The sequence below is a fragment of the Gasterosteus aculeatus genome, chromosome 14, assembly GCF_964276395.1.
Source record: "Gasterosteus aculeatus chromosome 14, fGasAcu3.hap1.1, whole genome shotgun sequence".
Lineage (NCBI taxonomy): Eukaryota > Metazoa > Chordata > Actinopteri > Perciformes > Gasterosteidae > Gasterosteus > Gasterosteus aculeatus.
This window is the reverse complement of record NC_135702.1, coordinates 14,093,877-14,118,230: the sequence shown is the minus strand read 5'-3', so window position 1 is coordinate 14,118,230 and position 24,354 is coordinate 14,093,877. Positions and strand designations below refer to the sequence as shown.

At 44.7% G+C, this 24,354-nt stretch overlaps 3 protein-coding genes and 1 long non-coding RNA gene across 4 annotated transcripts; 1 reads left to right on the top strand and 3 right to left on the bottom strand.

The window, feature by feature from the left end:
- Nucleotides 1-305: 305 nt before the first annotated feature.
- Nucleotides 306-1,529, top strand: LOC120831982 (phospholipase A2-like). The gene is made up of 4 exons (XM_040197968.2): nt 306-403; nt 503-650; nt 738-871; nt 1,006-1,529. Exons 1-4 carry the CDS (start codon nt 355-357, stop codon nt 1,122-1,124), a joined length of 450 nt encoding a protein of 149 aa, XP_040053902.2. The 5' UTR covers nt 306-354; the 3' UTR covers nt 1,125-1,529.
- Nucleotides 1,530-1,792: 263 nt separating this feature from the next.
- On the bottom strand, nt 1,793-7,212 carry LOC144388260 (uncharacterized). The gene is made up of 2 exons (XM_078088469.1): nt 2,769-7,212; nt 1,793-2,643 (listed from the first exon to the last, which is right to left on the bottom strand). Exons 1-2 carry the CDS (start codon nt 7,054-7,056, stop codon nt 2,510-2,512), a joined length of 4,422 nt encoding a protein of 1,473 aa, XP_077944595.1. The 5' UTR covers nt 7,057-7,212; the 3' UTR covers nt 1,793-2,509.
- An 86-nt stretch (nt 7,213-7,298) lies between these two features.
- Nucleotides 7,299-8,657, bottom strand: LOC144388261 (uncharacterized). Its single transcript, XR_013452581.1, has 2 exons — nt 8,274-8,657; nt 7,299-8,148 (listed from the first exon to the last, which is right to left on the bottom strand). It is a non-coding gene; the product is annotated as an uncharacterized LOC144388261 (long non-coding RNA).
- A 12,920-nt stretch (nt 8,658-21,577) lies between these two features.
- Nucleotides 21,578-23,111, bottom strand: ppp1r3c2a (protein phosphatase 1 regulatory subunit 3C2, duplicate a). The gene is made up of 3 exons (XM_040196852.2): nt 22,994-23,111; nt 22,806-22,880; nt 21,578-22,722 (listed from the first exon to the last, which is right to left on the bottom strand). Exons 2-3 carry the CDS (start codon nt 22,817-22,819, stop codon nt 21,792-21,794), a joined length of 945 nt encoding a protein of 314 aa, XP_040052786.2. The 5' UTR covers nt 22,820-22,880; nt 22,994-23,111; the 3' UTR covers nt 21,578-21,791.
- Between the last annotated feature and the right edge of the window lie 1,243 nt (nt 23,112-24,354).

Genomic DNA, 24,354 nt, shown 5'->3' with positions numbered 1-24,354 from the left:
TCTGTAGTCCAGAGAGGAGCCAGAAGAAAACGCCTAGGTTTTAGAGTTTGAAGGGTGTGCGATGGTTTGCATGTATTTGAAGCCAAATGTACGACACAGAGCCTATTATTATTATTTGTCATCAAGCAATGGACTTAATTAATGCAGATTGGGGGTGAGAAGTGAGGTTGTAACTGAACAGGAGACAAAACGAGATTTCTGACAGAGTGTGGGAATTCTTACTTGCATTTACACATGCTGACCTTGTGTCGTAAGAACAGCTGATAGGGCAGCTCTCAGGGTCTCGCTCACGATATAAAGAGTGGCCTGATACTGGAGTGAGAGCTATTTCACTTGACCCTGCTGACTTCTAGGATGAATACCCTCCACGCTCTGCTTCTCTTGGCTGTGGGCCTCTCCTTTGGTAAGCACAACCTGACAACTTGCATAGACGGTGGCTGTTAATGAATTTCTCCTTCTAGTAGCGTAGAAGTTTTGACTGTTCCCGCTTGTCGTGCTATAGCCCACTCGTTGGACTCCAAGGCTCTGCACCAGTTCAGAAGCATGATTTTGTGCGTGATGCCTGACAGCTGGCCTTCTCTTGACTACGCCGACTATGGCTGCTACTGCGGAAAGGGAGGCTCTGGCACACCTGTGGACGATCTGGATAGGTCACGACCTACTCTTTCGGCTTCACACTATACAAAGATGATTTACCTTGTCCAATCCGAATCAAATTAGTCTTATTTTCCCTCTAGGTGCTGCCAAGTGCATGACCTTTGCTACAGTGACGCCATGCAGCACCCCGACTGCTGGCCTGTCTTTGACAATCCTTATACTGAGCTTTATGACTACAGCTGTGACAAGGATAACAAGAAGGTCACCTGCGGCAGTGAGTATACAGAGACAAAAGGGATTTTTTTTTCATGTATCCTGTTTTAATTAAACTTTCTTTAATTTCTAGGAATGCTTGTCACCATTTCCTTTATTCTCACAGTCCTTCTTTCTATGATCCATTTTCCCCAGACAAGAACAATGAGTGCGAGATGTTCATCTGTGAGTGTGACAGGAAGGCTGCGGAGTGTTTTGGCGTATCCCCTTGGATCCCCGAGCACGAGCACCTACCAAGTGACCGCTGTCATTGAAGGACTGAGAGAAAGTAAAGCACTTTTAAAAAAATGTATTGATAATCTATTTTCTAATAATCTATTTTGCACATATGCACATTATATATTAACACTTGCATCTTAATGGGACCCCATTGCCTAAAACCCTCCACCATTAATCATGTGCTGAAATACTCTTGTTAGATTTGTAATAAACACATGTTGGTATGCCTCCCTCACTATATATCACAAGTTGATTCAACCACAGAGGGCATTAGTCTTCTTATTTCTTTCCTAGTATCAAGGGTGAAAACAACAGCACAGACATTTATGCGTTGTCAATTGTCATGCTATGCTATCTGATAAAGGCCCAATATGCTGTATGTAATTTTTGCACTTTACAAATAAAGTATCAGCTCTGTAATAAAGAAGAAAAGACCTGCACATTTTGGATTGTTGTTTCTCTCCTGAGTTCTTGTGCGTGTGTTTGACTATTTTATTGCATCTTCTTACATAGAACCAGTAAGTGGGGGTTTATAACGATAGTGTTACAATTTTCTCTATTTGTTCGCCTTCATGTTGATAGTGGCCTTTGTAATTTTAGAGCGCATATTTGATCTACATACACACTGTTACGGACCCCTCGATAAGGTGACGGCTCGTTCAGCCGAGGGGTCAGCCACATAAAGAAACGCGATAGGCAGGAAGCGATGCAAAGTTCTTTTTATAGTTTTCCAACCTCCAGCCTCTCCGTTTTACACATTAATATATCACAATAGTAGCTCGAACACAAAACACTGGTCTCCTGGTGTTGAGGCCGGGGCCTGGCGCTCTCGCAGGTCTCCTCCTTCTCCCGGCGCTCAGTCGCTCTCCCCTCTATATGCTCAGCCTGAGCCATCACCGCAACCGCTCTCAGGTGCGCAGGGGCGGAGCCTGCACTCAGAAGGGCCAAACCAATTAATAATCACAAAAACAAACTCAGAAGGCTGTGGCCGTAACACTTCCCCCCCTAGAGGAAGAATCATTTTTTTTTTTTTTTTTTCTTTTCCTCCTTCCTTAGAGGGAAAAAGAAAAACTGATTCTGCATGGGTTCATACAGAAAATCCTGTTCCTAAATTAATCCGCGAGACAACGCATCTGCAACTACGTTGTCAGAGCCTCTTTTATGACGGATCTCAAGATTGTACGGCTGAACCATTAAGGCCCAACGCATGAGTCGTTGATTTTGGTTATACATTTTGCTCAGAAAAACAAGTGGATTATGATCTGTATAAACAACGACAGGAGACGCACTAGCCCCCACGTAAACGTTAAACTGTTGTAATGCTAGCAACAGAGCTAAGGTCTCTTTTTCAATGGTTGAATAATTCAACTGATGACTGTTGAACTTAGCTGAGAAGTATGATACGGGGTGGCCTAGGTTGTCAGCACCCTCCTGGAGAAGGACAGCTCCCACTCCAACCGCGCTGGCGTCCACCTCCAGCTGGAACGGACGAGTCAGGTCTGGGGCGGACAGCACCGGTGCACTGCAAAGGAGAGATTTTGCCGACAGGAATGCCTGCTCGCATTCGTTAGTCCAAAGAAAACCCACTTTTGGACTACACAGTGTTGTTAACGGCGCAACAACAGTCGAGAAGTTCTTGCAAAAACAACGATAGTACCCCACCATTCCCAGGAACCTACGTAGTTCTCTCCTCGTAGTAGGTGTTGGGTAGTTGAGCACAGCAGCCACCTTTCCGTCCCGTGGTCGCACTTGACCATTTCCCACCTGCTTCCCTAGATACGTTACAGAAGCTTTTACAAATTCACATTTTTTTAGATTTAACGTTAAGGAAGCAGCGGACAATCGGCCAAACACGTCATGCAACGTTAACGTGTGTTCCTCCCACGTAGACGAGTAAACGACAACATCGTCTAAATAAACAGTACAGTTAGGAACCCCCCCTAAGACTGTGGACATTAACCGCTGAAATGTTGCGGGCGCGTTTCGGAGACCGAAGGCCATACGCGTATACTGCAGAAAAGCGTCGGGGGTTACAAACGCAGAGATTTTAGAAGCCCGCTCGGTGAGGGGCACCTGCCAATAACCTTTCAATAGGTCCAATTTGGTGATGTAGTTTGCACCCCCAAGACTATCCACACAATCGTCCACACGTGGTAAGGGAAAAGCATCCGCCACGGTGACGGAATTGACCTTTCGGAAATCGGTACAAAAACGAAGGGACCCATCAGCCTTCGGCACCAGAATGCACGGCGAGCTCCAGGGGCTACTGCTCGGAACAGCGAACCCATTCTCTAGTAAATATTGCACCTCAGCTTTCATTGCCTCTCTCTTAGTTAATGGACAGCGGTAAGCATGTTGCTTGAAAGGTCCTGCACGGCCAACTTCGATGTCATGCTGGATGACATTAGTTCCGGGAGGTACGTCATTGAACAGATTTGGGAACTCCTTTATCAGGTCCATTACGTACCGTTGCTGTTCGCGAGATAAGTAGGCCAGTTGAGAAGGGAGTGAAGTTAAGACTTCCGAATTTTTGAAACACCCCCCGTTTAAAACTTCCATAGAGACATGCAACCCATCATCCTCAGTGTCGGCAGGTAAAGCATAAGTTACCAATGAGACCTGCTCGGTGGGTACCTTAGCTACCGGATCGTCAGGGGTGGTCGCTTTCGGTTCAACACGACATAAATAGGGTTTCAACATATTTATGTGACATACACGTGTTTTTCGCCTCCGTTCTGGAGTGTACAAGATATAGTTAGTTTCATTCAACTTACCCTTGATCACGTACGGACCCGAAAAACGGGCCGAGAGAGTGGTCCCATGAATGGGGAACAACACGAGAACTTTATCTCCAGGCAGGAAACGACGCACCACCGCTTTTGTATCAAAGCGTTTCTTCATCTTCTTTTGCGACAATGAAAGCGCTTCCTTCGCCGTATTACAGGCGTCTCGCAAACGTTCCCGAGTACGTGAGACCAACTCGAGAACGTTTGTTTTCGCGGACAAACCTCTATCGAGAAACTCTTCCTTTAGCATTTTTAAAGGACCCCGGACATCATGCCCGAACACGAGCTCAGCCGGACTGAACCCGAGAGAGTCCTGTCTTGCCTCACGCACTGCAAATAAAACTAACGGGACCCCATCATCCCATTCCTTTCCAGTCTCGGTGCAATACTTGCGAAGTGCGGATTTTAACGTCTGATGCCACCGTTCTAAAGCTCCTTGCGACTCAGGGTGGTAGGCACTTGCGACGACATGAGCCACTCCAAGAGCCTTTAAGGACGTACGGAAAACGCGAGACATAAAGTTTGAACCCTGATCGGTTTGGACCGTTTTCGGCAACCCAAAGGTGGTAAAGAATTTTGTTAGTGCCTTAGTTACCGTCTTGGCCGTGATGTTACGTAACGGGATGGCTTCCGGAAAGCGTGTCGCGACGCACATGATTGTTAACAAGTATTGGCACCCGGACTTAGCACGAGGGAGTGGACCGACACAATCAACTAGCACGCGCTCGAATGGTTCGCCGACGGCAGGAATAGGACAGAGGGGAGCCGGCGGCACAACTTGATTAGGCTTCCCATTGACCTGACAGATGTGACAGGTTTTGCAGTATTGTGCAACATCAGTTTTTAAACCTGGCCAAAAGAAATGCTGGAGCACCCGGTTATAGGTTTTAGTGATACCGAGGTGTCCGGACCAAGGATGGTCATGGGCCAGTTCTAAGACCTGTGATCGAAACTTCGAGGGCACCACAATTTGATGCACCACATTCCAATCGTCTTGCTGCCCAGGATTTAGCGATCGACTCCAGTGACGCATTAGCACCTTATCGTGCCAGTAAAACTGGTGATTACGCAGCGATATTTTCCCCTTTTCAGCACTCGCCCGACATGGAGTTAAAGATAAATCTTCTCGCTGCGCTTCAATCAGAGTTTCGCGCGAAACAAGCAAATTAGTAATGAGATCAAAGCTCCTAGCTGACCCTGGAGTCGTTTTGGGCGGCTCTGGAGGATCAGCCAGCACGTCAGTTCCCAGAATCTTGGGAAACACAGAATCGCAGAGTATATTACTTTCCTGAAGGTCATGTTTTGCTTGGGCTCGTGTCACCACGGCGCTAAACACCCCTGGCAGGTTTCTAGCAAGCACATCCGCCTGAGAGTCGTTGTGCGGGACGTCGACCACTTGCACCACCGGCATGACTTTACCCCCAGCTATATCGTTACCCATGATAAAGTCAACGCCTCTCACAGGTAGCGAGGGACGCACTGCCACCTCAAAACATCCAGACGCCAACTCAGACGAAACGTGCACCCGATGCAACGGGACAGTCACAAAACCCATTTCAATACCCTGCACCACCGTGCTGGTATTACACGCGGAATCAACACCAAAATCCAGAACATCTGCTAATATGAAGGACTGAGACCCCCCTGTATCCCGGAGAATTCTTACCGGTTTTCGATCCTCGCCCCTCTCACCTACTGAAACAAAACCGCGGAATATGAACGGCTTGAAACAGCTGTCTGGGGTCGTGGGGGACACTGCAACCGCCGGAGACAAAGTTTTCACCAACACCGAGCCTCGCGGTTGAAAAGATGAAGAATCTTGTCGTTCTTGTTTACGTTTCAACGTACGACACTCAGCCATACTATGACCCATTTTGTGACAGTAACTGCATTCTCGATTAGATTTCGGACTGGGAGGACTCCATTTACTTCTCGAGTCGGAAAGATTTTCGTTCTCCTTCACGGCGGAACCCCCAGAATCAGACGGACGCTTATAAAACACCGTTTTGTGCATTAAAGCATACTCGTCAGCTAACACCGCAGCCTGCTGAACAGTGCTGACTTTTTGTTCGTTCAGATACAATGCAGTACGTTCAGGAACACAGTTCTTAAATTCTTCGATCAGCAACAGCTCTCGCAAAGAGTTATAGTCAGTTACCTTGCACGCCTTGGTCCAGCGATCGAATAAGATGCCTTTTTCCCGAGCGAATTCAACATACGTTTGCGACGTGCCCCTTTTCGAGGTACGGAACCGTTGTCGGTAATGCTCAGGAACAAGTTCGTATGCCCGTAAAATTGCAGCTTTCACGGCTTCATACTGTACGCTTTCCTCTAACGAGAGAGATGCACATACCTCCTGCGCCTTACCTGAGAGTTTACATTGCAACATTAGTGCCCAAACCGCGCTTGGCCATCCTAAAGCTAACGCCACTCGTTCAAAAGCTTGAAAATAAGCTTCCACTTCCTTTTCCCGGAAGGGTGGAACGATCGAGATGTTTTTAGCCACGTCAAAATGTGTTGAAAACGGCGCTACCGAATCACCACCAGTACCAACTGGTTCGTCAACGCCTCCCGACGGTGATGGACCAGGCGACGTAACGGGATCACCTTCGACCAGAGATGTTTTGACAGTAGATTTCTTTGGTACCTCGGGCGCAGCCTGTAACTCCAACTCCCGCAGTCGTACTTTGGTATCAGCATCAATTCGATACATTTCGATCTGACGCTTCAAGTCATCTTGCCTTGCCTGAGCTCGGTCCTGGGTCTCCAACTGCAGCCGTGCTAAACGTAGTTTTAGACGTGCATCTGAGCGACTCCCTGTTGATTCTGTGGAAAGAGAAAGAGGCTCAAATTTAGGCATCGAGTAGGCTAAACCTTCCTCCGCACCAACCCCCACCAAGGGAGTTACTGGACCACCACGCGATACGCGTAAAGGCGAAGTTCCCGCAGCAGCTGGTGCCTCCAACTCCGCCGCTACAGTGGGACTAGACTCCATGGCCGAAAAAACACCTTTATTAACCAAGCCAGCCACTAAACAATCTTTTAACTCTGCTTTTCTTAGTGTTCTAGAAAAAGGAATCCCATAATGTTGAGCAATAAGAGACAAATCACTTTTTCGACATGTCCCTAAAACTTCAACATTTGGTTGATCTATAAATCGGCTTAACTCAAACGTTGCCATTTTTAAACAACAATATGCAGAAATAATCAGGATAATCCAACATTCTCTGGGCCTACTTACCTAACCCATAAAGCTAACTTTTCCTCTCTAGTCTTCAGAGGGTACCGATTAAGAGATCGCTCTCTCCCCCGGAGTACCTCCAAAAATAACAAACTAAAATAATTTATGTTACGGACCCCTCGATAAGGTGACGGCTCGTTCAGCCGAGGGGTCAGCCACATAAAGAAACGCGATAGGCAGGAAGCGATGCAAAGTTCTTTTTATAGTTTTCCAACCTCCAGCCTCTCCGTTTTACACATTAATATATCACAATAGTAGCTCGAACACAAAACACTGGTCTCCTGGTGTTGAGGCCGGGGCCTGGCGCTCTCGCAGGTCTCCTCCTTCTCTCGGCGCTCAGTCGCTCTCCCCTCTATATGCTCAACCTGAGTCATCACCGCAACCGCTCTCAGGTGCGCAGGGGCGGAGCCTGCACTCAGAAGGGCCAACCCAATTAATAATCACAAAAACAAACTCAGAAGGCTGTGGCCGTAACACTTCCCCCCCTAGAGGAAGAATCATTTTTTTTTTTTTTTTCTTTTCCTCCTTCCTTAGAGGGAAAAAGAAAAACTGATTCTACATGGGTTCATACAGAAAATCCTGTTCCTAAATTAATCCGCGAGACAACGCATCTGCAACTACGTTGTCAGAGCCTCTTTTATGACGGATCTCAAGATTGTACGGCTGAACCATTAAGGCCCAACGCATGAGTCGTTGATTTTGGTTATACATTTTGCTCAGAAAAACAAGTGGATTATGATCTGTATAAACAACGACAGGAGACGCACTAGCCCCCACGTAAACGTTAAACTGTTGTAATGCTAGCAACAGAGCTAAGGTCTCTTTTTCAATGGTTGAATAATTCAACTGATGACTGTTGAACTTAGCTGAGAAGTATGATACGGGGTGGCCTAGGTTGTCAGCACCCTCCTGGAGAAGGACAGCTCCCACTCCAACCGCGCTGGCGTCCACCTCCAGCTGGAACGGACGAGTCAGGTCTGGGGCGGACAGCACCGGTGCACTGCAAAGGAGAGATTTTGCCGACAGGAATGCCTGCTCGCATTCGTTAGTCCAAAGAAAACCCACTTTTGGACTACACAGTGTTGTTAACGGCGCAACAACAGTCGAGAAGTTCTTGCAAAAACAACGATAGTACCCCACCATTCCCAGGAACCTACGTAGTTCTCTCCTCGTAGTAGGTGTTGGGTAGTTGAGCACAGCAGCCACCTTTCCGTCCCGTGGTCGCACTTGACCATTTCCCACCTGCTTCCCTAGATACGTTACAGAAGCTTTTACAAATTCACATTTTTTTAGATTTAACGTTAAGGAAGCAGCGGACAATCGGCCAAACACGTCATGCAACGTTAACGTGTGTTCCTCCCACGTAGACGAGTAAACGACAACATCGTCTAAATAAACAGTACAGTTAGGAACCCCCCCTAAGACTGTGGACATTAACCGCTGAAATGTTGCGGGCGCGTTTCGGAGACCGAAGGCCATACGCGTATACTGCAGAAAAGCGTCGGGGGTTACAAACGCAGAGATTTTAGAAGCCCGCTCGGTGAGGTGACGGCTCGTTCAGCCGAGGGGTCAGCCACATAAAGAAACGCGATAGGCAGGAAGCGATGCAAAGTTCTTTTTATAGTTTTCCAACCTCCAGCCTCTCCGTTTTACACATTAATATATCACAATAGTAGCTCGAACACAAAACACTGGTCTCCTGGTGTTGAGGCCGGGGCCTGGCGCTCTCGCAGGTCTCCTCCTTCTCCCGGCCTCAGTCGCTCTCCCCTCTATATGCTCAGCCTGAGCCATCACCGCAACCGCTCTCAGGTGCGCAGGGGCGGAGCCTGCACTCAGAAGGGCCAAACCAATTAATAATCACAAAAACAAACTCAGAAGGCTGTGGCCGTAACAACACATTGTAAGCCTGGAGGGGAAAACACGCAGGAGTCATTATATCATACCTTGTTATTCATTTGTCCATCTCCTTTTACTCCCTCCTTGCGCAAAAAACTTTCATCATCCACTTTAATAAACTTCCATCTCCCTCTAAAGTCTCAGTGATCAACCCCATTTTATATATTTCCCAGTCTCAATGAACCACGGATAGTATCGGCAACCTAGTATGTTTTTTTCTGTCTCTAAGAACCACGGAGAATAACAAACTACTTACCTATTATCTATTAATGATAATATTTTTGGACTCTTATCGACCTAGCCTAATTAGGCAACTTACAACTACTACAACTATACAACAACCTATCAGACATTGTCTCGATCTCTTTATGAACTCACAACCTCTACTACCACGATAAGAACTATTTTTAGGACTTGACGGTCACGGCTGAGATTTTTTTGTTTTCATGAACATAGGTTAACATCACAACAATCTAATTGTCAGCATGAAAAAGAAAATCCCTTCCAGGAATTTACAGGAAAGAAAATTTCTTAACTTTAAACAGAAGAAGTTTAAAGGAAAAACAACCTTTACTAAAACACTTTTCCAAAGATTTCAAACTTTTCCTAAACCAAGTACCAGAGACTGTCGAAAGCCTTCTTACTGGTAATGACATTCACACCAGTCAGGTCTGCTAGTAAACGGTTCTCGTCACTCTCGTCAGGCTCCTGGGCCCGGTTTTCCCTTGTTGCACGTCCTGTTTGCTCGTTCTGGCAGAGGAACAACTGACTCTAACCAAACTGCAGCAAACCAAGGCCAGACTTGAGATCCGCCTCCTAAAGGCTACGCTCAGACAAGCTGGTCTCTCCACATCAGATGAGGAAGTCTGAAATTATTGTGGAGTATTTGACATTGTCTTTTTTTTTATTCAATACATCTATATTTGAAACTGTTATAAATATCTTCAATGTACAGTGTTTGTGTTATAGGTCTCAGATGAGCGGACTGCTGGAAGAGGATGGAGTGGGGTTTTTCTTGTTTTTTTTTTTTTTTTAAATGTGTGTGTTTTCATTTCAAATAAAAATAAACTTATATTGACCCCACACTGGCTATTCTACTTGTTGCTCTTTACATATCTATAGTTCTATATTGTGATTTCCTATCCTGTTTGAGCACTGGTTATCCAGATTTGGTGATCGTGAAAAGTTCCTATCCGGATCAGATTGATCCAATCCGATGTTGCTTTGAAAAACTGGCTCAAATGTAAGATGGATTACGTGATCACGGATCGCAAAAAAAAGGATTACTAAATCCGGATCAATTTTATCCGGATTAAACCTTTTGAAAAACCGGGCCCTGGTCTCATAACCAACCAAACTAATCCTGTAACTGAATAGGGCAGACGACTTTGAGAGAGTCCTAGACTCCCTGTGCACAGTTTCACCTCCAAACAAACAATAGAGTTCTTGAGAGCCGACTCAAAGGACCAATTGTGTTCAAAAAATTCTTACTCAACACTGGTGTAAAATAATGAAACATTAAATGATACCTGCAAGCAAGAGAAAGAATTGACACACATACAAGTCATACATCAAGGCTACTCAACGGTCTTCTTCTCCATCGGCAAAATATGTAGCTGAAAGGTAACATTATTAAACGGGGCGCTTCATGTTATTTTCCCCAGGACATAACAGTCCCCAGGAGGTCATCTAGACATTTTAAGACTTTTTCTATTTGCTGTTTCCTATGGTAGAATGTCAGACCTGACACAGACCTGGTGAGCCCAGAGTCCTACCTGCGGGTGCACAGGTGCCTTGGGCCGAGGAGGTAGGAAGTTAGTCTTGCCAGCACATTATGCATTGTGTAATGAGGATGATAGGTACTAAGTGATTAATTGCTGTTTTGTATATTGCAGGCTGAACTGGTGACACGGAGTTTTGACTGTAGTTTTATTCTAGTATTATGCTCTAGTGCATCTTGCCTTCTATTTATAAAAATAACACACTGATATTGTGCCTTTTGATGACTTCTCGTGTGTTGTGTATACTAACCAGGATCATTAATAGTATTTGTGTGTGCCCAACATAATTCGCAGTGATATTAGTTTGCAGTGGTGGTTATTTTAGCCTTTAACAGTGTGCAGTGTTATTATTGTTGGAAGTGTCATTGTTGCCCCCGGTCAATCACTATTGGTATAAATTATTTTGATGTGCTTTTATAAAGGAATTGTTTAAATAAAAGTGATATTGCACTGTACACGCAGAAGCCTCTGTCCGTCTATGGTTTACCTTGCATGGGGTTTTTGGCCAGTAAAATAAGTCTTCACGCTTCAGGTGGTCCTTGATAGACCCACGACGAAGCACGCCATTCCCTCTTAGAGGGGCAGCTTGTCGTAGCCTTTGGAGGGCGGAACTGAACTGGCAGCGGTCTCTCTGAGTGGAAGGAGTGCTGAGGTGAATTGTTTGATAGTGTTTTTCATCTGTAATTTCGTTTAATTTCTGGCAACACGTTTTTCTTGTGCGTGTGGTGTGAATGTGTGACTTTCTTTCTTTATGTGTTAGTTTGTGCGTGTTTGTAGCCGATCGGCGTACTACACAACGAACCTCACAGGGATGACAAGGAAGCACGGCGTGAAGCTCGCGCCAGACTTCGCGTGCTGGCCGTGGGGGGAGTTGGTGGGTCACGGTAGCATGAAATCTGCCGCATGGATGAACCGCGCGGTGGTCATCAAGGTGGACAGCGTGGAGAAGGCGTGCGAGATGGTCCGCGGGGTGCTCGATGTTTTCTGCCTCAGTCACCTGATTCGTCACACATTCGCTAACATATTGCTGAAAATGTTCAAAAGTCATCACTGTGGTAATTGTCGTTACAAATGGACAACGGCATGTCTTAAGCCTGCTGGCATATTTACTGAACTGACCTGCACGACAACACAGATACATTTATACAGCCCCGGGTACGGGGCGTCCAGAGGGTCATACTACATCTCCCCTTTCCCAAAGGTAAAACCTTAAATGAAAATGCTCACACTGGCAGAACTGCCTTAACTGTAGGCCACCTAGTCTATTGAAAATAATAAACCTGAACCAAAGACATCAGACAGATTAAACATGAACATGGCACTGTCTTGTTTAACTCTAAGTGCTAGATATTATGTTACAAAGTCTTTAAGCCCTCTGAATCCTCTCTCCCTTCCCGTCCCCCTCTTCGGGCCCTGCTCCTTGTTCTGTGTCCTCCACAGCCGGTGGTGGGGCTTGAATCTCCAGGAGGGGTCTGAGGTGTGCTTTGTTTCTCCTCACCTCTTCCGAGTCTGTTTCCACTACATACGAGCGGGGAGTGTCTGATTTTCTCTGCACGGTGGCAGATTCCTTCGTGTTTGTGATCCAGACTCGTTGACCTGCTTGTAGTTCTGGTCTCACATTAGCTCTGTGTCTGTGGGAAAGTCAACTGTCTGTCTGTGTTTCAGCTGTTTGTCCTTGTCTCCAAAAGCCTTCCTGTTTGGCAATTGAGGTTTGAGTTGAACAGGTGACACTGGCAATGGTTAGCATAGTCTCCTGCCCATCAGACGTTCTACTGGCGATGGTCCCTGATGCAGCAGTGTGACTCTATAAGCCAACAGAGCCCTGTATGGGTCAGTATTTTTCCTCAACAGGCCCTTGACTGTTTTCACAGCTCTCTGCCTCTCCATTGCTTTGTGCAAAGCATTGGCTGCTGCTCACATGTCTGGAGTCGTAGTCCTTGGCAAATGAAGAGAAAGAGCCTGAAGAAAACTGGGGCCCATTATCAGTACTTCCGGAACCCCATGTCTGGCAAAAATTGATTTAAAGCCATTGATAACTCCTGCTGATGTGGTTATTGGGTGTTTTATTACTTCAATGTAGTAGTCCACTAACAATAAGTAAGAGTCATTTTCCCAGTAAAACAGATCGGCTCCTTCTTTCTGCCAGGGACGCTGTGGCAGCTTTGAGGGGATCATTGGTTCTGGGTGAAGTGGTTGATTTTTAGCACATACCTCACACTGGGCCACCATTCTTGTGATTTGCGCGCCCAGTCCCAACCCCCACGACTGTTGAGCCCTGAGTCTGCATTTGCTTGTTCCCATATGTCCCTCATGTAGTCTGGCCAGCATTTCCTTCTGTAATGTCTCTGGTATGACAATTCGCCGCCCTTTCATCAGAAGGTCACCAATCATGTGGTAGACCCAAAAGGGCTTCAGTTGCTGGGGCAGCTCTTCTTGCCGCGGCCACCCTCTCTTGCGCTAGCTTGCATTAGCTGGCTGCAGATGGAATCCTGCTGTTGGTGCCCTGCTATCTGTTGAAGTATACACTGGGATGCTGGTAAGTTTTCACGTATCATATTGATAAATATCTGCACTTCCCCTTCTAGCTGTGCTTCTTCTTTGGTCAGTGGGAGTCTCACAGGAGCCCTGGAGAGTGCATCAGCTGTGATGAGTGCCTTCCCTGGCACGTAAGTTATCTTGTATGTGAACCTCAGCAGTCTGAGGCGGAATCGCTGCACCCTGGGAGGTAAATCATTCAATGCTTTTGTCATCAACAGAGCCAGTAGTGGTTTATGGTCTGTCTCTATTGTGAATGATATTCCTATGAGATATGTACTCAACCTTTCACATGCCCAGGTGACTGCTAACGCCTCCTTTTCAACCTGGGCGTAACATTGCTCTGTTTCAGAGAGGCTTCGAGAGATGTATGCGATTGGACGCCACTCCATGTTAAAGGACAGCACCCAGGCAGAAGGATAATGCATCTGCAGACACTTTTGTTTTGGCTTGTGGTCTGTACTGAGCCAACACTCTCTGTGATGCCAGCTCCTTTTTGTAGGTTTTCAAATGATGTATGTTGCATGTGGCCCCAATACCACTCATTGCTCTTTGATAGCAAGTCTCTGAGCGGTTTGGTGGTGTCTGCAAAGTTAGGGATAAACTTCGCAATATATGTGACCATTCCCAAGAAATGCCTAACATCTGCTGCATTCTGCGGGATGGGCATGTCTGTGATAGCTCTGGTTTTCTCAGGGTCAGGTTCTATGGCTCCCGCACTGATTCTGTGTCCCACAAACAGAACCTCCGGCTGTGCAAAAATGTGATCCCACCTCCTGGAGACGTGTCAACGCAGCTGTGAGACGTTCATCATGTTGTACCCTATTTTCTCCACATGAGGATATCATGTGCATGGTATATCACTCCACTAAGCCACTCTAAGAGCTGGGACATCCGTCTCTGAAAATGTTTGGGCCCTGAGTTAATTCCAAACAGGAGGACAATAAAATAATATCGGCCAAAGGGGGTGATAAATGTTGTGAGCTCCCTGCTCTCCTGTGCTAAGGGTATTTGCCAAAACCCACAACTTGCATCCAGCTTTGTGAACACCAGCGCCCCATTCAGCTGTGCTAATGAATGATCCACTGAGGGAATATGTGTCTTTCTCTGCACACTCCCTCATTGAGTTTGGTAAGGTCAACGCAGAGTCTTATCTTACCATTGGGTTTTAGGACCACTACTATTCCTGCACACCAATCAGTCGGTTTCTCTATCTTAGAGATGGCTCCCATCTTTTCCATTCTTTCCAGCTTGTCCTTGACTTTGTCAGTTAAGGGAATCTGTATGCGATGAGGGGTGGACAGAGCATAAGGGACGGCGTCATCATTCAGGCGGATTTGGTAATCGCCTTCAAGTCTAATCCACTAATCCACTGAAAACCTTTGGAAACTTGTTTTTGAAGACCTCCCGTGGATCTTCTTTCTCCTCTTGTTCTTCAACTCGTTCAATGAGGTGCAGTGCTGTAAGTACTGGTAAGCCCAGCAGTGGCCTGGCTAAGTTGTCAATGACAAACACAGACTGAGTGGTCTTTTTATCTTTACTTTCTAGCTTACTCTGAATCTGTCCTACTACAGGCAGTACCTTGTTATTTGGGCCATACAGTCTTTTTGAGGTGTGAAGTACAGGACCATCTCTTTTGCACTTATATAATTTACTGGGTATCGCAGTCACTGCTGCTCCTGTGTCTAGTTTAAAAGAAACAACTTCTCCATTAATTTTGATGTCTGAGTACCAACCAGCACTGTCTGCCTTCACCTCACCCAGGAGAAGGCTGTCCTGATAAAGTTGCTCCTCCTCGTCTGCCATCTCATGCACAGGCTGCTTGGATTTGCAGACAGCAGCGAAGTGTCCTCTTCGGTGACATTTCCTACATTCAGCCTCCTTGACCAGGCAGTCTTTCCAACTATGATCTGGTACTCTCCCACATTTATGGCACTTTCGCGATGTTCCAGCAGCACTATGTTTTGCTCTTCGTTCTGAATTCCACTCTTCATTTGTTCGGGCGAAAGCGCGTCATCTCCCATGGAATATATCAATGTGTTCACCTGGAATGCCTCATCCTTCTTATCCAATCCAGACACTGTTCTGTACCTTTCGAATCGCCGAATCCATTTGGGCCAATTCTGGACGTCTCTGCAGTCCAACTTCTCCAGAGGGCTAATCCAAAACGCTCCTCCGGTGTGAGCTGCAGGAGAAAGTCCTGCGCGTTCTACGTCTCCTTCGGACATCTCACTCGATCCGATACGGTGATTTAGCTTACGTCCAATTTTTTTTTGAAGTTGAGTTCCTTATTCCGTCAACTATACATCCTTGTCGAAGGCTGAGTTAGTCTTAACAATAAACACTTCTGACACCATGTGGTAATTGGCGTTACAAATGGATACGGACAAAGGCATGTCTTTAGCCTGCTGGCATATTTACTGAACTGACCTGCACGACAACACACAGATACATTTATACAGCCCCGGGTACAGGGCGTCCAGAAGGTCATACTACAATCGCATGTCCTTTGCAGTGATTACGATTGTATAAGTGAGCACTAAATCACTGCCACGTATGAAGAAATACATTGAAGAAAATATATTTATTAAAAGATCGTCTCGACCTGGATTCGAACCCTGTGAAGCAAAATAACAACACATTACAAGCCAGACGCGCTACGCCATCAGCCACTCTTACCAATGTTCCTTCTGTTTGTTATATTTTAAATCAAATTGTACAGCGGCAGTGGCTAGAAAGCCATTTGGTTCAGAGTGAACCAAGACAACTGGTTTTGGTGGCGTATCGTGGAACACTTCCAAACATGTGTATCGATACTTTTTTGCGAGGCTGCAGCCTTCCAAGACCAACACATTAGGACAAAAGGGGGGAGATGGTCATCGTGCATCACAGCCACTTAAGATAGTAATTTAAGAAAATATAGATTAAAATATATTTTAATGAAAGATCGCCACAATCTGGATTGTCGAGCAAAATAACACGTTTTGGGGCGTCTGCTCTAAGCGGTGGGCCACTCAAGCTTGATATCTGACGTTGATGATTTCCTTATTATTTTATTAAATTATATACAGTTCTAAACCTCTTGGTTCAGAGTGAACCAAGACAACAGTTTTTTTGGTGGCGTATCGTTGAACACTTCGGTGCTTTTTTGCGATGCTTTATACTGTGAAAATACTCAATAATTGATAACAGTAAGCCACAGAAGGAATGTAATATCAGTAATGTTCTATCCACAAAATGAAGAAATGGATGACATGATTTACAGCCATTGTAAACACTGCTTGATTAGAGTTTTTGTAGAACCCTTAAGGCCTTAATCGTCTTATAAGTATTTGCTTGATGGCTCACAGGAATCAGGAATCACGAAACATTTATTAGCCAAAATATGTCAAACATACAAGGAATTTGTCTTGCCGGTTAGTGCGCGACAGTAGACAGACAAGACAACAGTGCACAAGTAATAAAATAAAGTGGAATGAAATGCTAATGCAATGGGTTAGTAGAATAAGGCTAAGGCTATGGGTTAGTATAAAACAAGGGAATAAAGTTTAAAAAATGTAAATATTAAAAAGTTAAAAAGAAAAATATTAAGCATAAAGTGCACTAACGAACAAGTAACAGACAAGAGACAAAGTGACAAGTGACGACAAAGTGATGAATTGCAGTTAAAGTGGCATGTGCAGTGTGAAGGGGGGTGACCGGTGGAATGTTATAGTCAGTCAGTGGGGGACCGGGCTCTGTTTGCAAACAAATAAAAAAATCACCATGCCGAATATCTACAAGAGCAAAAACTCAGGAGCAATTATAATTAAATTACATTTATTTTGTCAATCCCAAAAACAAATATTAGCATTAGAGGGCTTTACAATCAGTAAATATACGACATCCTCTGTCCCAGGACTCTCACATCGAAAACCCTTTTAACGGGGAAAAGAGGAAAAAACCTGTGGGAGAGCAAACCCGGAGGGATCCTTCTCCCAAGGTGGACAGAAGTGCAATAGTCTACAGAATGATCATCATAAGAGCTACAAAATATTCAATAGACAGAACCACAGCGGCAAGACCAGGGTCCAGATAGAACCACGATCCATGGTGACCTGTGAAGAGACAAAGCACAAAGACTGATGGCTGGCATGCAATAGGTGCAGAGCGGACAGTGGCAGGAGTGATGGCAAATTTCCACCGTATTATTACTTTTACAATATGACTTTGTTTGTAATGTTAGACTTCTCTGTATTTAGACCCTTTCAATTCCACCCAGATAAGACTAATGTTTTAGGACACCATGTTTTGAGCAAGATAATTATCAGAGATGAGACAGTCAGGGGGAGTTCTCAAGTTCATGAGCACCCTTGTTAATTGGATTGTCTCTTTTTTGACAACGGGAAGGATATGAATGGTGGAGCAGATCTTTTGATGTTCAGATGTTCTACACTGGATCTGACAAGAAGCATTGACGAGTAATACATTATATTTGTAAGATTACAGATATGTCAGTTTAATCTTACCCATCACCTCTCCTTTGTCCCTGGACTTTGCTGTGCATCCCCACATTCTCTACATAGTTCCGTCAGGTTTTCTAGCACATTACACAAGTATGATTACTTTCTCAATAGCATCTGCATATGACAAAAAAAATCGTTCACTTTGCGAAGTTCCATCGGTGCTCTTTTTTTCGATAGCTTTTCAAGATATATTTCTACTGAGCAGAGGTCACCCAAACTTTGCAATTCTCCCTTTATACTGATGTTGCTAATTAACGTGATTGCTTAATCCCCGGTGTATTTTCGGATTTCACGTCTGTGAAGCACTTTAACGGTGTGGATGTAATGTGTAAATAACTGTAGCATCGCGAAAAAGCACCGATAAAGTGTTCAACGATACGCCACCAGAAAAACAGTTGTCTTGTCTCACTTTGAACCAAGAGGTTTACAACTGTATAGAATTTAATAAAATAATAAGGAAATCAGCAACATCAGACATCAAGCTCGAGTGGCCCACCGCTTAGAGCAGATGCCCCGAAACGTGTTGTTATTTTGCTCGACACTGTTTGAATCCAGATTGTGGCAATCTTTCATCAAAATATATTTCAATCTATATTTTCTTAAATGACTTTCTTAAGTGGCTGTGATGCACGATGACCGTCCGAACAGAATCCCCCCTTTTGTCCAAATGTGTCGGTGTTGGAAGGCTGCAGCCTCGAGAAAAAGTATCAATACACATGTTTGGAAGTGTTCCACGACACGCCACCAAAACCAGAACTATTTTGCTTCACAGGGTTCGAATCCAGGTCGAGGCGATCTTTGAATAAATATATTTTCTTCAATGTATTTCTTCATACGTGGCAGTGATGTAGTGCTCACTTATACAATCGTAATCACTGCAAAGGACATGTGATGACTTTTGGGGGGTAGGTTTAAGGTCCCTCACCTGAAGGGAGGCGGGGAGTCAGAGTCCTCTTCGGGTGGGGCTCTGCCACCAGCATCTCTTCAGGTGGGGACTTCTCCGCATTTGATTGGTTAATATGTGTGTCTTCCGGCCTGCACTGAGCCGAGGGGCGGGAGTTACACACACAGCACAGCACACAGTAAGGACACAAACAGGAGGGAGGGAGACAAGTCACAAGAGCAACGGACTAGAAAGATAAAAAAGCAGCAAAATCTGGACACATTTCAATTACATTGAACAAACTAAGGCAGAATGTAGAGTCTGCAAGACTAAAATCTCATATCGAGCCGGCTCCACAAACCACCTGCAGACCTACTGAGCTGGTGGGAGACCAAGGCTTCAGTGTACCCACGCCTTACTCATGTGATGGCACGGAGACATTGTACATTGTATGCAATTGTAGCAACTTCAGTCCACTCAGAGAGAATCTAATTACGTAGAGAAGAAACAGGATCCGCCCCTCAAGGCTTTATACTTTAATAAAGTATTAAAACGCTAAAATATTAAAAATAGTTAAAGTTAGTTAAGTTCATTTGTAAATAGTTAAACATTTGTTTTTGCACTTTCGAATTTATTTTTTTATCACTCTGTAGAGTGTATAAATAAAAGTGTATTTATATAATAAACATTTGATATGGTGCATGTTGTTTTTACATTAGTAATTCATATTGCGCATAATTTTACATTATTGTTGGTAATAAATTAATTTAAGCAACAAAAAATCTGAAGAGCCATTTGGGAGTCGAAAGAGCCGGCTCTTTTTAGTGAGCTGAGCCAAAAGAGCCGGTTCTCTAAAAAGAGCCGTAATTCGTCGTAGTACTGCACTAATACCAACTTTCCACCGACCACTTTTCGCACCCGGCGTCACTCTGATCTGCGCATCGCAGAGAAAACCAATAGGGTGTCTGAATGGTAAATGTCATTACTTCTCATCCAACCACAATCAAATTCACTCTATCCGGATGATGCAATTTATCTGGATAGGTTTTTTTGTGTGTGTGTTTTTAAGGCTATTTTTAAGGACTAGAAAGTACAGATATGTGTGAAAATGTAAGGAGAAGTAAAAAAGTAATCTCAAAAAGAAATACTCCAATAAAGTATAGATACTCAAAATCTCTACTTTCGTACAGTAACAAAGTATTTGTACTTTGTTACTTGACACCTCTGGTTATCATTGTAAGAGGGTGCAGACATGTTTTAAAGGCCCTGCTGACTATAACATGATATTATTGCAGTTTTTCCAACAGTTACTCTCATTTAAATCCACTCTCAAATCTTATTCGGGGTGTGGCGCTAATCCTTTATGCAGTCTTCAGACGGAATGCATTCAGGATTATTATGTAATTAGCCTCCTCCCTCAGTATAATGACAGAGAGAAGCTGACAGATCTTCCCTCCACTTCACATAATTCAAGTCATTATGTCATTATGTGGTCGACGTGGCGCAGGGGTAGAGAGGGTGCGCTGGGAACCACAAGGTTGGTGGTTTGAGCCCTGGCTGCTCCATGTCCCATGTCGAAGTGTCCCTGAGCAAGACACCTAACCCCTAATTGCTTCCCGGGCAAAAATGTAAAGCCATGGGTTAAAAATACTATGTAAGTCGCTTTGGATAAAAGCGTCAGCTAAATTACCTGTAATGTAATTATGTGAATATAATTTGCCAGACGGCCGTTCAGTTTATTATGCAATAAAGCAATCACACCTACGATTTTTCCACTTGCTGTGAGAGCTGTAATTGGCTTAGTTTGACTGAACTGTTGAATTTTGTGGAACGAAGACCGAGATCTTGATCTCGATGAGGGGTCTCAAGTATATAAAGCTTGATTACAATTGGAATGGCAGAACTTTTCAACATGTGAACGCTGCATAATTACACTTATCTTGGTAATTTACATCTGTTGGGAATGCATTCGCTACTACCAGCTTACTGTTCAGGCATCATTCTAAGCTACCTACAAAAATGAATGAATGTAATTCGTAGTTTAGTTGTGCATGATATCATGCATGATATCATGCACAACGGGATGGGTCTAGAGGCACAAACATTAAGCCTCTTGCCTAATGTTTGTGCCTCTATCGACTAAAATTAGGTATCAGGCTAAAAGGTGTGTAAACCTGTTACATATGCAACATCTGTCGCCACCCTGGGAGGACATCAGCCCGAAGGAGTAGACAGTGAGGAACAAAGGAACAACCCCGAACCAGAGGTGACTAAGAAGGAGTCAGACGGAGGCACTTCGGCTGCGACATTATCTAATGAGGACTCCACCCTGTGCGTGTATAAACAGAGGCCTGATCATTATTCATTGCACAAAGCACATGCCAGCGCCAGTGCTGCCATGGTTACCTGTCATCAAGAACAGTGTGAGAAGTAACAGTTGCAAACGTGTTATTCCACCGTTCACAGCTGGTAGGGGAGTGTTATTCCCTCTGGTAAGCATGACATACCTACATAAAAACGGCACATTGGGAATCCGAGCCAAGACTAATAATAAGCGTGTGAAAGTGCATCAGCTCATTCAGGTGTTCATCCTGGTAAAAATATTGGGCTAGCAGCTCTAATCTCAGACGGTTCTCATATTACAATCACTTGTCTGTGTATACCAATACACGTTTATCTTAATCACAGCTTATGTGTCGTTACAATGCACGCACACACACACAGACACACACACACACACACACACACACACACACACACACACACACACACACACACACACAAAAAACATCTTGTAAAATGGCTTGTGTTAAGTAGTTGGCATTTAACTTCTGCAGAGGGAAGAAAAGAAAAAGAAAAGCTTCTTTAAAAACTGAATTTAATGAGAACATTCCTGCAGCCTGGTTCATCATTGTTCACATTTTGGTGTGAAACTTCAGACTATCCAACACTGGAGGTTTTAGAAAAAGCACTTACTCTTAAATATCTATAAATTAACATAGTCACATTATCATTCTCCGAAGGTTTAATTTAAATTGGATGAACACCAAGTTTTCCACTCTGCTCAGACGGAACTTAATGAAGTCCTCTAAAGGAGGGGGACACGTGCAAAGGCCACAGTGGTGACCGATATTGTGACAGTGTGGGTTGACAGTGGTAGGCATCGCCTTGGAAACCATTTGATCCGCAGGTTTCCACAAATAGCCGGTAATTCTGCCCCCTGTTGTCGTCCCATTGTGGTGTCGTGCCGTTTCCAGGCGTGAAGACCACACAGAACTCCACCCGCTCTGCTGGATCGATGTTCTTTGGCAAGCTCAAATCGAAGGCAAAAAGGTCCTCGTTGGAACCCCCGAAGCGCTGCTGCTGCAGGAGCTTGCAGTGAATGTTGTGGTGGCTCCGCCAGGAGTCAAAGGTGACCCTCACATGCACAGCCTTGTCAATGCTGATATGGTTGACGCGCACTTTGCCGCTCAAGGAGTGCTCCGAAACGTTGCAGCTCTCCAACTGCACGCACGGGTATCGCTGGCGTGCAAGAGAGGATTGGGAGGCGATCGTCGGCTGGGGGAAATCCAGCCGCAGCCTGTGGCGCTGCAGTTTGTCTGAGGTCAACAGTTGGCTTTGCAGTTTGGGAAAGGAGGGTCTCCTCGCCAGCGTAGAGGCAAAGCAAGACGCCTCAGGGATAAACAGGCGCACAACAGTTAGTGCCAATCCCTTGGCGTCAGCAAAGACCACGCGCTTCTTGCTTGGACCACCGCCGCCGTCCCTGCGGAAGCAGCTCCGGGGCTCTGTGATCACGACGGAGGAGGACGGCGGTGAGGACGAGTAGCTGGGCGAAGAGGAGTAGAGGCGGTGGGGTTGGAGGACGGTCGGCTGACGGTGACGCGGTGCAGGCTTCAAAGGCGGCATCAGCCCGTGGAGGGGTCGACGTTGGCTGAGGCTCAGGCACACAGCGAGGTCAACAGGCGTCATGGCCGGCTGGCGGTGATTCCCAAAGGCATGGAGGACTCTGTGGGGGAAGACACGAGGATGTGTTTCACACAGAAGCACGGTGCAGGTGCAGTAAAGGAAGTTCAGTTAAAAATAACTCACCTTGCACAAGTCATTTTCCGGATGATGATGTTTCAGTCTGAAGTGTGTGTCCTTGCCAGACAGCTTCAACTAATTCTGAACAACCGATGTGTAGAAACAAAGTTTAGTGAATATGCCTAAATTCTCACTGATTACAAATAGAATTCAAATGTGAAAAAAAGTTATGTTGCAAAGTAAAATGTACTTACAGAGTGGTTACGGTCATTTGTTTCCTAAGGTCAATGACAAACTGAATGGAAAGAGGCTGTTCTTCTATCTCTCTCGCTCTGAGGGGCTTGTGTGTGGGGTTTTGAAATGAGGTTGAACCGTCTCTGTTATAACATTTACATATTTGGTAGAGATTAGCCAATAGAGTGCAGTTCCTGGGTTTATGTCCTGCCCCCAAAACAAGCTGTTGCATGAAAGGTAAAACCTCGCCGCCTTCTCTTCCTAGAATTCCGCCATTGTGATCTTGTTAAATATTTGTCTTTTTCAACATGTAAATAAAGAAAATGTTTTATCCGTAGCAGATTAGAAACCATAGAGTGGAACACACTGACCCATGAGCACATTCTCTGGGATTTACAGGAAAAAGCCTCCAGAGAGATTTAACAACCAATAAACCATTAAAACCTGACCATGTTAGATGAATACTTCTTTACTTATGTTTCGATGGAAGACTGAGTATAAGTATATCCAATTGAATTTAAATTCTATCAATTAGTCCCTCTTTTTCACCCAGTGATTATGTTGAATTAGTTGAAAGAGCAGACCGCTCTAAGTAGTAAAGGGGGAGCGTACCTGTTGCTCCAGACGTGCTTGTGGAAAACATAGTCTAGACAGGGGCAATAGGGATTTTTCCATTCATTAAACATTACATCAGGTATTGTTGGGGACACATTCTATACTTTGTACAAAAAGGGAGGTTAGTGTCTGAGTTGCTAAGCAGAAGCGTTAAGACCTGTCCGGGAGGTTTCCCCACACTGCACACTAGGACGTGAACAGAACATTCCAATGTTGTTACAATGGACAGAGTTCTGCGTAAATCTGAGAGAGACTTTCTAGGAGCTGCATCTGGCTTTTTTTAGGAAATATTTTATTCATGACATGCACAAACAATTTAGTAGATAACAGAGATCAGGTTAGAGGAGTTTTGGGGATCCGTCCAAATAAAGGGGCCCTATCTGTTCTTGCTGTTAAATGTCAACCCTTCCAACTACAAATGTTTCTGATGAATGAGTTCAGGAAATTCCAATTCAATGGCATAATCACAAAAGGAATCCCGTTTTGTACCGACAACCTTATGCTTTAATCTCAACTTTACAAGTTCCTGTTATTTATTCATGCATTCACGTATATTTTCACTATGTTTTTAAATTTGTATTGGCTTATTTTTACTGAGCCATCAGACGATTCTGATGATTTAAATAGTAAAGTGAAAGAAAAGATTTTTTTATCCCAGCTCTTCACTCTTACTCAAGGTACAACAAAACTATGAGAAGAACAAAAAAATATCATATGCATACAGTTGTTTACCTCTACTCAGAGCGTTGAGGCACCATGTCAGTAA

What these genes read in the sequence shown, in the direction of transcription:
- LOC120831982 (XM_040197968.2), top strand. Translation starts at nt 355, where the DNA reads ATGAATACCCTCCACGCTCTGCTTCTCTTGGCTGTGGGCCTCTCCTTT. An exon ending in GGCTGTGGGCCTCTCCTTTG is followed by an intron (nt 404 to 502) that starts GTAAGCACAACC and finishes GTCGTGCTATAG; the next exon opens with CCCACTCGTTGGACTCCAAG. An exon ending in CCTGTGGACGATCTGGATAG is followed by an intron (nt 651 to 737) that starts GTCACGACCTAC and finishes TTTTCCCTCTAG; the next exon opens with GTGCTGCCAAGTGCATGACC.
- LOC144388260 (XM_078088469.1), bottom strand. Translation starts at nt 7,056, where the DNA reads ATGGCAACGTTTGAGTTAAGCCGATTTATAGATCAACCAAATGTTGAA. An exon ending in TACTACGAGGAGAGAACTAC is followed by an intron (nt 2,644 to 2,768) that starts GTAGGTTCCTGG and finishes GAATGCGAGCAG; the next exon opens with GCATTCCTGTCGGCAAAATC.